Consider the following 15,495-nt stretch of genomic DNA (forward strand, 5'->3'; position numbering starts at 1 on the left):
TGTGTGTGTGTGTGTGTGTGTGTGTGTGTGTGTGTGTGTGTGCGCGCGCACCTATTAAAAAAAAAAAACAGCGCCCTAGGTTCCTGAAAATTTGGCAGCATAAAGACACATGCCACATATCCCACAGCCAACTGTACACATAGAAATTCTTTGACCCACACACACTTACTATGCAGGGCAAGGCTGCGTATTGCAGAGATGGGAGCCCAGTGCAGGCCTGGTGTGGGGATTACACATGCTGGAGTTGACCTGAGCCTTCTGGTCCTGCAAACAAATAGCCTTGGTTGAGATACGACCTGATGGAGAGACAGGGAGAGAGAAGCAGAGAAATCGTAATGTGTTTCTTTCAGGTAATTAAGGATCTTTATTTTTCATCCCTGCAATGTGGATGCATTTAAAGTCAAATTTAAATTTTCTAACTGTCATGAATCAACACAAAAAATATGTCTACAGGTCTGCCGGCTGTCGCAGCACCTAGAGGCATGGCAAATGAAACTACATGTACCTTAAACACAACAGCTATTCACTAACAAGTAAGCTGGATAGTAGCTGTGAGTCTTTCAGGAGAAAGTCTGACAAAGGTGCTTTTCATTAACCTTAGCACATTTCCTGGAACACTGTTCATCAGGGTATTATACACAACACAAAAACAGCCACACACAGAAAAATCAGACCTATAAACACACACACACAACTTTTCCTTATCACTTTTAGTACATCTGCACATATTTTTGCCTCTCTTTTATTGTAAGCAACTTAGATTCTGTTGCTATGCCGTTCAGGCTTTTCATCAGAGGCTGATTTGATGCATTCCAAATCCTGAGCAGATTTTAAAACGCTGGGGATTTTGTTTCAAATTGAGATGTTAAAAGAAGTCTTCTTAGTTTATTTGCTATTTAATTGATGATCAATTCCATCAATTCCAAGTTTGAAGTCTTTGCTGCTACATCTACATTGTCAATTAAAATAATGTTAGCTTGATTTGACTGTTGCAGTTCAGTGGTGGATTTTGGCAAATGTTAATTTAATTTACTTATCCTGTGTACAGAACTCCTCTAGTTTTATCCAGGCATCAACAGATGGACATACAAATAAAAACTGCCTCACCTCCGGCACAGGGAGCAGAGCAATCCGAGCGCACCACACCCCAGCTGTAATCAGGCTTCCTCTCAGTGCGAGGCAAAGTGTACTCCCATACCACACCCGGGTTCTTTCCCTGCAGAAGGATCTATCAGACAAGAAAACATTCAGTCAAAAAAGGTGACAGCTATGTAGAGAAAGTTTATCTTTTAACCTTTATTTATCAAACTGTAAGTCATCCACCAGGCTACAGCTGCGTTTTCCCAGCTGCTCAAGGGAGTGACACTAGCAACCTTTAGATCCTTCCTCAAAGCTCTAAGCTGCCCTTTGTAGCTTAATTTAGAGAATATAGCATTACTGCATACTAAACAGAAAGGAACACTAAATATTTAAGAAGCTAAGTAAGGCAAATATTTAGCACTGGTTCATCTACATGTCTTTTCAGCACCAAACCCACGTATTCCCTCAAATGTCGACTGATTATTAGACCTCCAGTAATCCATGTATTATGTCTTGCGCATTCTAAACCAAAGCAAATTACCCATTTGTTATGAACCCCACTGTAAGAGACTAAATGCAAGACAACCGCCAATGTGATTAGCCTATTTAGGCCGTTCAAGTTTACTCGAGCTGCTCGACAGACTACCTACTAATGAGAAGATTCTAGAAACCCTACAAAACGCTTTATTCCATTTCTACTCTGAACTGGATGAGCACACTTTTATTTGGATCATATAATGCTCATGCAAGGGACAATTTCCATTTTCTTTTGTGATGTGTCTCTTTTTTTTTTAACCACGTCCTTTACACAGCCCAGTGATTCTGAGGTACCTTTTCTGCACAAGAGATTTATTTGAACATTCAAGTCAGGCAGAGACTAATGGATGAATGAATGCAGACATGCCCATTACAGGAGAAGCATCAGGCTATCATTAAAACAACCCCATAAGAATTCCCTGCTGCGGTGAAAAGTTTTGCTTGACATGCATTTACATAGTCAGCTCCTAGTGTGTTATTTTAAACCATTTCAAAACACTGCACTGGATTGTATTCAGCATAGCTTTGTCTCTTTTGCATCCAACCACGGTTTAGTCCAGGTTGGGTAACTATTACTCCTCAGCCCATTTGGCAAAATGTATTAAGTCCACCTGTGATTCTTGAGAAACATCACAGTCTATCAGCATCTGTGATAATGGATTTTGACAGGTGTATTTTCTTTGGGGTATTTCCTAAAGTTGAAAGGAATCTACCATCAACCATTCAACGCCAAGCACCTCCTGGGTTCAATCCACATTAAACAGTTCTGGGACGCTTCCACTAACTTAAAAATAACCTTCTGATTGTTAACTGTCCAATGTATAAAGTCAGCTATTGCAAGATGGGGGACAAAAGGAGGGATGTAAATCTATGAGCAAGCAGATACCCAATGTCAGAAAAATGTATCCGTAAGTCAGTGTTTTAAAATCAATACTTCAATTTAATTTTAGTTGGGGCAAAAGTGGTTCTGATGTCACATTTTCTACTTAAGATCTTTCTCAACATCTATATGGTTTAAGTGTCTTTAGGCTGCATTTTTGCCATCAAGTAACCTTAATTACTACCTACGAGTCAAATCAGCAGTGGCAGACCATGTGGAGAGTGTGTGGAGGACCCAGGTGCGGACACAGGCGAGGAGACAGAACTAACTTTAACAAAAGGCGAGCCTTTGTTATGGCTGATATAGGGGCAACATAAAGCAGCAAGGACAGAGGCGAAACTAAACTAGAACCTACACTGGGATAACTTTGACTTAACTATGACAAACTAGGAAGACTGGCAGTGACTATGAACAGGACCTTGTGCAGAGTGCATGACGAAACAATGAAATACATGAATCACTAACAGAAGCATGAACTGCACAAGAATCCTGAAACTACTTAACCTGACACGGCATGAGGGATGTAACACAGATGACACGACGACGAACACAGGAAGACTGAGGACTTAAATACACACATGATCAGGGGAAGTGGAGACATATGAGGACACAGCTGACTAGAATGAAACATAATGACAACACAGGGGAGAGTAACACTAATTACAATGAACAAAACACAGACTCTTCCAAAATAAAACAGGAAACACAGAGACATAGACATGACACAAACTTGACAACAGGAGCCACACAGACATGAAACATGACAAGTGGACGCACGGACCAGGGAGAGATGACAAAAGGGACTAAGAAACAAAGGACTAAACTGCAACCTAGAAATCAACTGGATGAGTTAAACTATAACACAAATGAATACAAAAGATACATAAAAATTCAAACACTGGGTCACATGACCCAGCACCGTGACGCATTCCTAATTGTTTGAGATACTAAACTTTAGTATCTTGCTAAAGTGATAAAAACTGCAGACTCAACAAAACCACATAAGGGTTGGCCACATTTTAACACCCACAGTTTCTTTGTCCATGCTACCAACACCAACCAAACCCAATGCCATTGAAAAACTGCCACCACTAACCACACAGGGACATTGTGCTTATCCAAGCAAACCAACTTTCTGCTCTTTCACCAAACAACCACCAGTGATGTGAAACAGCAGCTACAAAAACAACTCTGGTCAGAGTTTTTATAGTCACTTTAGTAGATGACTTAGATGCCCTTGAATTGTTCAAGCTTTCCAAATCACTGATCTTTCTTTCCTAAGAAATGTACAATGTTTAAAACACCCAACCAACCACAGTGTTCGCATTTGTCTGCCAGGAGACAATAGAAACAATAGTTTCAGACAAACCTACCCACCGCTGCTTTAGTTTTTGATCATTTAAACCCAAAGCTCAACCTTTCAGTAACAACTAAACCAATACGAACAAAAAACAATCACCTACCTACCACTATTCAAGCCAAAATCAACAACTTTCTGCAATCAGTAACAATACCAGCGATAATTTCAATGACTTGCATGCTCCCATTTAATAGACAGAACACACACTGGCCTTGTGAACTCCTTTGTAGTCAAAGCAAACTTACAGAAGCAGCAAAATATTGCCTCAATTTAGTCACAAGACATGAAAACTGACCCAAACTCTACATGAGCCTTATCTGCACTGACACACTAACAGCGCAACGCAGAGGGTTTACTCAGGGGGCCTCCAACAGACGTGTTAGTGAGTGCATGTATCATGTCCAAACTGTTCAGATGCACTGGTGATGATACCAGCAGGGCTTGTGACTGTGCTAGCAAATACAACAGATGAGAAGCTTTTTGCAGACGGAAGACATTTTCCTTCTACCATCACATCTTTAACCACCAAATGCAGTTTAGCATCCATTACCATCCATACTACGTTTAGTCTTGTTACTGGTGTCGTTAGCATTGCAAATGTGGAAAGATTCATGAGTGTTTTGGGTCTTACTGGCAATATAGCTGTTTTGTCGTTTACGTATGAGGATGTATTGTAAGTTTCAACTAACATAAAGTCCCTAATTCTTTTTTCCACATAACTTCTGAGAAATCATTGCTCATTAAAATATAGTTTACATGTTGGGAACCTCTAAACACCAAACTGCCAACAAGCCTTGAGTGAATCTGCTATGGCGAAGCAGCTCAAAGAATATGTCTTTTTTGGCAAACATAACAGTAAAGTTTTGAGTGTTTCACTTGCTAAATGTTCACATTATTATTGTTGTGTAACTTGAAATCTTTTAACCAGTATATTTCCTAATGATATTGTTCATATTTTGCACCGATAACTCACCTGGGGAAGTTTTGTTCCTATTTGTTTCAGTGATCAGATTATTAGACATAAGTTTGGGAACCAGGGACACAAAGGAATTCTTTGCATTTCCTGGTGCTAATAAACATACATTAGACAAGGACATGTTACTGTGGCAGATGGTTAGCAGAATTAAGGGTTTCATTTTCAAAAATGCTTTAAAATGAAAAGGAAAAACATAGCGAAACAAATATGGAATTTAATTATTAAGTAATAAAAATCATAGCTCAAGATGGTCTTTATTGACTTGAGTTATCCTCTTTTTTTTGGCTTTAGGAAAGGAAAATGTTTATTATCGTCTTTGAATGACTTTCAGTGGCTACAAACATATTTAAGTTGTGAAACTAATGTGTGTCTAGCTTCCTAGAGTGCAACAGCAGACCACAGAGTGTATTGGTTTCACAACCCAACAATCACAGCACTCGTCAAGTCAGCTGGGATGATGATGAATTGCAATGTGGTGGACTCAGATATCAATCTCACAGCGTTTTGTGTTGGACTGGCATGACCCTGCTTCCCATACCACAAGAATGCCAATTCCAGGGGGAATAATCCTACTTGGTATTCACTTAGAGCTCCGGAAGCAGCCATATGTTGTGTCTGTTCCTTCTACCACCTCCTGTGAGCTATTTCTATGCCCCCTTCCCTCATCCTTCCTACCAGCTAAGCAGCTGTGCAGATGTGGACACCTTGTCACAGTTTACTTCACACTCCTTACCATTTGTTTTTCTTTGAGCGCTTCAAGCTGAGTGAGAGTCTGCAAGTGATCCGTGTGTATATCCTCCCCCATGTGCTCTCTCAGATTTTCTGTGACAGCACCAGTTAAATAGAATGTGTGAAACAGATGAAGAGATCTGCGCTCTCCTTCCATCATTTGGCTCTTTTCATTTGCACTTAAAGTCCTCGTGCCCTGACCTTAACTTCTCACATCCAGAGTTCAATTGCAGAATTCTTAATCTTTTAATCTCACTCTGCATCCTCTCTCTTTCTATCCTTCTCCCTCTATCAACCTCTTTCTCCTTTTTGTAATTACAGGACATACTTATAGAGATTATGGTCATGTCATCTGCAGATCAGCTGCAAGCCATCGCCGAGTCCACTGCTGGACAGATGTATGATCAGAACACACAGACACGTAAGAGGAGTACCATCAGCCTAAAAAAAAGGAACTTTCTTTAAATTATCATTTTTTCAAGATAGGGCACATTTGTGTAGTTATTGCTATTATTTCTTTTGGTTAATATGACACTATAGTGAGCCAAAGACAACTGTTTAGACGTAACATTTTATTAAATCTCTTGATCCACATGCAAAACAAAAATTACCGTTTCCAAAACGTCTGTAACGATCCTTCACTGCATTAGAAAACTTTGTACATATTGCTATAGACAGAAATCAGTATGTAAAGTGTGATGGATATGATATGTGACAGATTCATTTTACTGTTTGTGCTGCGCTCACAATTCAAAGCAATTAACCTGCCAATAGCAATGTCATCATAGTCAAAAAACTATGGCTCACATTCCAGCCCACTCAGACCAGCGTGTACAATCATCGTTCAGTTATTCTTACTGACATTGTGTGTGTTTATAGCTTACTGGGTATGTTTGCAGCTAGTGTTGTATACTTTGTTACTGACTGACAACCCTGATGTCATATATAATGTCACTGTCACTAATCTCACGCTCTCATAAAACCATACTTTTTTGTTGATTTTGTCAGAAAATCTGTTCGGGTCTCTGTGATCAGTAGCTCTTGTGCTTATATTGTCAAATGGTACCATGGATTTTTCGAGAGTTTGCAGCGGTCAGTATTTTAAACATTTATCTATCAGCCACTCAGGTCATGGAAAAATACTTCCCCAGCACACAAACCTAAAATGTTTTCCATTCTCTGGCATCACTCAGGGGATGCTCTAAACATAAAGTGGAGCTGAGGTGGGGTTTTCTCCTATTTTTGTACTTAGACTTGGTGAAGTCTAAGTACTAGGAACCACAAATGTTTGTACAAAATTATTTGCTTATCTATTTAGAAAATGGTGAGTAATTTATATGAAAATATTGTTATCCTGTTGATTAAAAAAAAAAAGAATAGGGAATTGATTTAAAGTTTGTGGAATGTATTTTCTGAGCATTATCTGTACCAAGTTTGATGACAAACCTCCCAACAGCCGCTGAAATGTTTCTCCCTTACACAAAGTGCCGATCAGTCAAATAATCCAGCACTGCTATTCTTTAAGCTATGTCGCCAACCACGACTGAAACTAAGATGCACGTTATGTGTGCATGTCTCTGCACTTCTGCAAGGGTTCATCTTGCAAAAGGACAACAATGTGCTTTTCAAATGCCAACTACAACACAGACTCCACTAAACTGCCCACAGACCAAAGCCTCTTTCTAAAAAAGCTATATAAACACGGATGTTTCCTGATGGCCAAACAAGTAACCATCCAATCCAAGTACTTTGAAAATATCACACTGGTATTCCTGTTGGATTTACAGCCCAATCATTCCTGTTTTAACCACAGTATTGCAGTAGCCCAGGGCATTGAGGGGAGACTAGATTTTACATGAATATCACCCCCACCCCCCATGGCAAAAAAAAAAACTGTCTGGCTTTCACCTGGTTTTCACTTCTGTTTTCACGGCTGGAGTTCAAAGGTCAAAACAAAATAAATGCTTTTGCTGACAAAGTTATGTGAGAAAACATCCTACACCTCCCACCAGCATTCACTTAAAACCTCAGAATGACTTGGCCACTTGTTGAATATTAGTTTTGCTTTCAGGAGGATACCTCTGTCCAGCATCACATTTTGCTACTTTAGGACAGGTAAAGACTCGTACTCCCCTTGAAGCTCTGGTTTCTAACACACCACTGAATACAAACATGAAGCAGAAATATGGATCACCACATAATAAATCTTCTGCTTTACTGTGCAGAATATCTCACTCCAAGTAACCATCTGATTTTATGCTTTTCTTCCTACCCACTAAAGGGCCGTTCATGTTGGGATTTTACTTGCTCAATTTGACTCAAATTGCAACGCTACAACAAAGCACAGGGTCTGCATTAACAGCTGTGGATATATGTCAATAGATATGAACATGTGGCTTTGTTTGGACTGGAGTTTGGCAATAGGGTGCCCTGTCTGAATTCTTGTGTATGATACAAGTGGATTACAGAGATCAGTTAGTACTAAAATAGTCCCTGTAGGCTGCTAGCGAGCACAGTAGATGTGTTCAATGTGTGCCCTTTAATCGTTTTCACTGTGACTTAGATAAAAATGTGTCCATTCTTTAAAAAGCACCCACCCATTTCTGGCATAATCAGACACCCAAAACAATTAATTATTCACAGAAGATTTGCAGGAAGCTTCAACCAATCTTTTTCTCCATAGCACCAAACTTCTTTCATCTAACCCTCATCATGTCCAAGCATTAAAAAGGAGGTGCAGCAGATCCACCAAAGACCCCTGTCACTGTCAATTGCCATAGACGGATGTCACCCAGCAGCAGCGGCTTACTTCAAACACCAGCGTCTCATTAGTCGGTCCAGCAGCATACAGGCTCTCCGGCTTGTTGAAAGAGCGCTGGTAGTCGAATACGGTTCCACCAAAGTGGAACTTCCCTGGCCAGTCCACAGTCCACTCCCCAGTCAAGTAGTACTTCTTTTTCAGGGAGCGGACAGCCAGGTAGCTAGTGGAGACTTCCATTTCCTGAATGTGAATACTTCTAGCCCCAGCTGGAACTGTCACCATGGAGTAGTACTCTGGTTTCAAAAAGAGAAGGAACAACAGCCAACACTAAATCATTATTAGCTATTATTGCTGTTCTATAATCCTGTCATGTTTCATCCTGCTAACATCATCCAGATTTTACCATGGCTTAACCTCTTCTGAGGTGAGTCAGTCCATTATCCAGTGGAATTATGTGCATGTGTCTGTCTGTGGATTTAATTTTTTATCCTTGTTTCTTTGGTTAAGTCTTCTTTTGTATTGTAAAAATACTCAGTGTACGCCACCTAACATGTTCAGACACACTATTAACAAGGACAAACACAATCTTACCGTTAGCCCGGTGTTGCAGAGTGTACTGGCCCTTGAAGAACTTGCAAGTGGAGTTGTCTCCCTTACAAACTCCACAGGCATCCAGAGAGGCCTTGGAGCTAAGAACTTGGTCACAACCTACAGCCTAAACACACACACAAATGCATGTTTGCCATGAGTGTGAATGGAGCAAAATGAGCATGATAAGCTTGTTTCTTGAAGTGCATGTGTCAATAAAATAAACTCTCCAACTATCAACAAATCTATGCATCAAAGGGTGATAACTCAAGAAGAAAGACTACAAGATGAATATCACTTTGACTAGAGAAGCAGCGTTACTCTGAGGTGACAACAATTTTAAAACGCTTTCATAAAGAGCTCATAAATAAAGGAAAACAGAGAATACATTAAAATAGTGCAAAAGTGTCTTCCCAGTGCTAAGTAAGCCAAAGAAATTACTCCAAAAGATTTTTTTACCCTTTTTCCATTTACTCAATGCATTTGATGCAACTGCACATACTGATTATCTACAGACAACTGCACTGTCTTTTGATTCTGACACTAACTGTGCCTCTCATACAACCACTAGACAACAGAAAACATTCACTTTTGGAGTACAGTGAATCCACAGAGCTGATATACCTCACACACTCCATCAATGCAGACATCTTCTTTGTGGTCAGAGCAGGAAGTGCCATCTTTAACTTTGCTGGACATAGCAAAGAAGAAGTCATAGTCTTCTGCAATGCAGTACAGCTTGCAGATGTCTTCATCTGCACAGAGGAGAGGAAGAGAGGTATCATTAAGAATGATGGCATCACCTGTAAAATGCACAAACTGTTCTTCAAGTTTTATTGTCTGGTCAGTTTACAGCTGCAGAGGCTACTGACTCTGCAGGTATGCACTAAGACTGAAACACAAAAGACAGCAACTACGAATGCACCCAGGGGTATTCATATGGGGCTACAGGTTTATTTTGTAGTTCAGATCAGTTATCACAGACAAGTCTCTACAGCCGTCTTTGATTAAAATAAATGACGATGAAGGTGACTTGGCCCAAGGTCCCAGAAGGCAGTTCAGAATCTGTTCCTCTCTAGATCACCCCCCATTCATCTCCAGCTTAAACAGGCCTGGGACGACAGCCAAACACACGGCTCTCCTTCACTGCACTCTCTTTCCCTTGCTCTGTGTAACAAAGCTGGCCCGCAGGCTTCCTTTTTAAATCTATTCTCGGTGTGTCAGAGGGTGCAGGTGGCTACATGTCTTCCATGCACATTACACACAGTGATAGTTTCCTTCAGCTTATTGGCCCTAATCATTGCAGCAGTAAATAGAGGTTGGCATTACAGAAACTCTTTTTAAAAGAGTTTTGGGGAAGCAGAGCGGGTGCAGAATATAAAAGATCTAGAGAATTAAGACAAGCAAACCTGCCCTGAACAATCTGCAATTCTCTGTATATTTAAAAGCTCTGTGGCCTTTAGCCAATGAATATAATGTGCCAAGAATACAGTAAATCACTGTATTTACTCATAATCCACAAGCTCTACTGTGTATTTTGTATTTTGTGTCATTTACTTGTGGGGATTGTAAGTAACTGACCACCTACCATCCACTTTGGTGTAGGGCTTCCACTTATAATACCAGCCCCTGAAGGGCTTGCTGTTGTACTCAGCGCACTGTTGGGCACGGAAATCCACAGCATTGGGAGGGCATGGACGAATATTACACAGCTGGTTGAGACGGCTGGGGCCTGAGCAAAACTTGCCATTGTTCTGTGGCCTGGGTAGAAGACGAGATAAGACAGAGAAAAGGGAGAGGAATTACAGGGAAGGTAGATTTGTTTTACTGCTACAGGACCTTTGGCAATGTATCAACAGCACTAACGTGCCAGAGCAGTTCACGGGAGAGACAGCTGGTCAGTGGAAAAGATCCACCCAAATTTTTTCTTTTCAACACTTCTAGTTCTCGTTCTATTCATATAACTTTTTCAATGAAATCCCTGTACACCTGTGAGAAAGCTGTAAAAGCCATCTTGCAGAAGCAATAATGATTAACATGCAAATGGAGTACATAAAAAAGTCTGTACATTTAAAAGTAAAAGACTATACAATAAATGAATGGTCATTTCTTGTAGTCGAGGAGTTGGATGGGAGATAAATGGTCAGGTGTAAAGACCTTAGCTACTTTGACAAAGGCCAAATTCTTATCATCAGATGTCCATCAGAATATTCCTGGAAGTACTTGGCACAAACCATGAACCAGGGAAAGGGTGTTGTCCTGGAACAGGTCTGGTACATTGTGACTTCGACTTGCAACTGATAGTATTTCAAGGATCTCTTATTAATGTCTTATTAGGGTCTAGCTGAATAATTTAGGGTGCCTTACATGGTATACTGGTATAATAGATAGCACAATATAAAGATACTGTTAACAGCCCTATGTGGTTTTAAATTGGCCGTAGGTGTGAATAGTTGTCTGTCTCTCTGCTTTAGCCCTGGAATAGACCAGTGGGTTTCTCACAGTGAAACCTGCCTCTCATCCACTGTCAGCTGCAATAAGCTCAAGTCCCCGTGACCATGGGTGGGAAAGTAGTTAATAAAATAGTTGGCTGGATGGACCTTCGGAAATCCTGCAGAGTCCTCGACTCAAATGTATCCAAGCTGTTTGGCAGGACGTGAAGGACCAGCAGCACATTAGGCAAAAGTTTTTGTTGCTCAGCATATACCTCAACATATATCACACAATACACATATCTGTCTATTTTAATGTGTGTATTTAAAATATTTTAAAAAGTGTAACATTTATTTATTTATCTTTGAAAAACATCAAGCTAGATATTTACCCATTCTAAATGGTAAATTTCACCAACTGGCTGCTGCCTGCAGCTTCAAGTTTATATCATCAAAAACATGCAGATTTTGTCAGTGATCTCTCTCAGCAAACGGTCAAAAATTCATCCTAGCCCATAAAACTCGTCCTTTAAGCTTTGGAAGTTATTTATCCAAGTACTGAATCATTTAACTGAATAAAGCGGGATTTTTAACGCTACTTCATCACATCATAAGTCACATGCTTACAAGCTATGCTGAATCAACAATTTATATACCACATGAATAAAATCAACAGCTGATAAAAAGGAAGTGGCGCTTTAATGTGTCACCAAAATGATCAAACCAGTCACCACTTATTAGAAAACACAACCAGACTCTTGACATTAAGTGAACATCAAGATGCCATGTCAGACTTCCCAGGCTCTCTAAACCCATGCCAGGCATTCCAACACAACCACCAACAGAGAAAATTGAGTTTAGCTGTTTACAGAAGTGCGCACGCAGACACACACATACATACAGAGACTGGAGAACCATGCTGATCAAACACGTCTAATAAAAACAGTTCACTAAGTGTGACAATATAATGAAACACTTTGGCAATGGAACACAAACAGTGCCTAATAGAAACAGTAAACACCACAAGAAAAACTAGATGTATATTTCTTTCGAGTTTTCTGCAGCAAATGAAAATGTCTGTGTATAATGGATGTCAGCAAACAAGACAAGCAGATATCTGTTCTGCCCTGGACTCAATCACAGAATGACTTAGCTGCCAAGACTGATGGAACTCCATTCAAGGTGTGCCTGTGTATATGTGTGAATTTGCTGTGTGCCAAGCATGCATCCCTTGGTGAGAGGGGGATTTGGCACAGGTTTTGCACTCCTGATCTTATTAAGACTTAGCAGCAGACAAATGCAGCCCATATGGTAATGTGCTTACGGCAGGCCAGCGGGGGTTTACGGTGTATACTCCATCAGTCAAGGTCTCATGATCTGAGAATCACATAAGATGGGCCGTTTACTCGAGAAGGGAGTTGAATGCACTTCATAGACTTTGTACAAGTGGCCCCTAAGTTTCACAGCACTCTTTGTCTCTCTTCCTTTTCTCTTCATCATTCTTTCCTCTCCTATCTGGATGATCCAGTATCATTGCAACTGTAAATTTACTTCTAACAACAAGACAGAAACCAGATACAACAAGCCCCAATGCAGGGTCCTTATGACCCTGAAGGGTGTTTAAATGTCCCAGTAGCCTACTAAATCTGCCCAAAGACAGAAGCCGAAACCCCTGTAGTTCAGAGGTCACTATGTCTAGTCTTGTCATCTTTCTGAGTCAACTGCTCCCTCCCTGTCCCTCACAGGACTTCCCTTTCTGCAGTTCACATAAAAAAATAGATCCACATTCTGCTGCTGTGACCCCTTTATAAGTTCACTGGGAGATTCCAACCAAACAATGGTCTAAGTACCATCATTCCCTAATCGTGTACCCTGTTGAAATGGGGTGTGCCAAAAAAATGCTCCTTATAAAACCAGGTCAAGATCATGAACCTAATCTCCCAGGCTTTTTGCTAAGGATTAGGATCTTTGATCTGGCAGGTGGTCTACAGGGAATGAAAGAGCAAGGACAGAGATGGAGTGAGGAAAAGAGGGAGGCAAGGGGAGAAGATTCATTTTCCATTTTGGAGCTACTCCTAGAAGGGAAGGCTTTAATCGGCTGATCGGAAGCCTTGTACAAGCCTGAGCAAAACATACGTGCTTACCTTATAAAATGAATGAGTTTGTGCAGAATCAAATTATTTTAGGATCTGTTCCTGCTGACTGAGGATTCTGTAGCAAGGCAAAGGTTACAAGTGTCAGGGATATTTTCACAAGTTTTTAGTAGCACGCCCCCAGACTATCCAGACGGTTCAGTTTAGGGGTAAAGATGATAACAGACACAGGCACTCCAATTCAGGCTAATCCTTCTCGTTCTGCCCAGATTAAGAGCAGAGGGGCCAAAATAATCACAGAGATTACTGGGGACAAACACACTCTGAATATCATGAGTCATGGAGTAAAATGTGACTCAGGGGTACACACTGCTGTCGGGATCAGGCTTGGGTCTGTCTGAATGGCTGAATTCTTTCAGCTGAGGATGGCGATGCATGTGAAACAGTGCTTTATACAGACAACCACAGCCTATTTACATTTAAGGAGTTCTGACAACTAATTGTGTTTATTCTGATAATGATATCATTACATTTCATTAATGGATTTAATGTTTAGCCTTCAACATCTTTCCATCCCCTCTCTGTTTGTCTGACCCCGTAACTCAACGGTTGGTAGCATCAATCCATTATTTTCAGCAGCTTCTCCTACAATGCTTTGCTTAGTTCTACAAGAATGATAAATGAACTTGGCAGATAACCTGACCCTTTTCGGTCTGCCAGTCATGGTGTATAATGTGTATCATATGAGAAGCAGCCTGTCTCTTTGATCCCTCGCAGGGATTAGGAGACGAGTCGGCTGTGATGGACAGAACAGACACATTGGTGACTGCCTGCTGTTAAGTAAGCAGTGATGAAGCCGGATGAGTAAATAAGACACTGTGTAACTCTGTGAATATCTTAATGGACTCCATAATAGAGTTGATATAATGAAATGGGTCAATGGAAAAAAATAAATAAATACATTTTTAAGGAATCATTTGAACACTCGGCTTAAAATTTGTGACATTTAAAATACATGCAAAAAAATGTAGTCAGATCGTTTTGATAGAACTGCAAAAATCAAAAATGCAACTTAAACTAGAAACTGATTGTGACAATGTAGTGGAAATCACTGTTTGCGGTTTACTCTGGAGATCATACTGCACAATGCGACATGCAGCACCGTACAGAAAGTTCAGTCCATTTCATTGATTCTTATTTATTATACATCAGCATCACAATACCAAAACAGGTACCATTTCTCCTTGCAGACAACTAGAAAAGTCTAATTGCATATTATTTCTATTTCCAAGTTTGGAAAAACATGATAACTTAATGCTGTTTAATGTGTACAGAGAAAAAGAATGAGACAATACAATGCATTTATCTGGCTTTGTGTGATTTCAGACACCAAACCACCTATTTCAAATGTTATCAGCTTATTAAATCACAATTGTTAACTGTAATCAGTTCTATAAATTCGAATTGTAAGTGCCTCTTTCTACTCACTAGGACTGCACAAGGTGCATATTACCTTACCCTGATTATAGAGGCCTCTTCTACCTTATCACACTGGTAACATTAAGCTTTGTAATGTAAGTAAAGGGTTGAAAGGTTGTATTTTAACATTAAATATGAGTTCTTCCTTACCCTAAACAAGTACTTTTGTTGCTGCTGTAAGTCAAATTAACTCCAATTACAGGTTCACATGCTACAGTGATATTAACTTGGTTTGTTTTTGTTTTTTCAAGTGAAATAGAAGTTGAAGTTGTGTGAATCCTAATACACAAGGGTAATAGCACTGGTTAGAGGGTGAAAATGTGTAACTTGAAAGGGTTTTATATTGCAGTGGAAGGGCAGTTAGTTAGAAAAGTTAGAAATACTTAGAGTTATGGTAAGAAATACAAGTAGTGATACTATGTGTGACATAGTCCAAGTCTTATACAGAGGTGCACATAAGTGGTCCGCAGGTACGCACAGAGATGTGGTGCCCAAATCCCACTCTGGCAGACAAAAACAGTGTCTTTTATATGAATGCGAACTTCTTCGCGTCTTTTATTTTGACAGCGAATGCGCACCT

The 15,495-nt window shown here is 40.1% G+C and overlaps 1 protein-coding gene across 3 annotated transcripts in view; it reads right to left on the reverse strand.

Annotated features, from left to right (window-relative positions):
- adamts18 (ADAM metallopeptidase with thrombospondin type 1 motif, 18) overlaps positions 1-15,495 on the reverse strand; it is a 57,476-nt gene that overhangs the window by 17,459 nt on the left and 24,522 nt on the right. For all 3 annotated transcript variants that reach the window (XM_042215933.1, XM_005949509.3, XM_005949508.3), the window contains 6 exons: positions 10,500-10,672; positions 9,536-9,666; positions 8,915-9,038; positions 8,372-8,616; positions 1,108-1,228; positions 170-296 (listed from right to left, as the gene is read on the reverse strand). In XM_042215933.1, coding sequence (XP_042071867.1) covers positions 170-296; positions 1,108-1,228; positions 8,372-8,616; positions 8,915-9,038; positions 9,536-9,666; positions 10,500-10,672 — 921 coding nt within the window. The remainder of the gene's footprint in view (positions 1-169; positions 297-1,107; positions 1,229-8,371; positions 8,617-8,914; positions 9,039-9,535; positions 9,667-10,499; positions 10,673-15,495) is intronic.

This window comes from Haplochromis burtoni, unplaced genomic scaffold, assembly GCF_018398535.1.
Source record: "Haplochromis burtoni strain Fernald_Lab_line unplaced genomic scaffold, NCSU_Asbu1 Contig_2, whole genome shotgun sequence".
Classification (NCBI taxonomy): Eukaryota; Metazoa; Chordata; class Actinopteri; order Cichliformes; family Cichlidae; genus Haplochromis; species Haplochromis burtoni.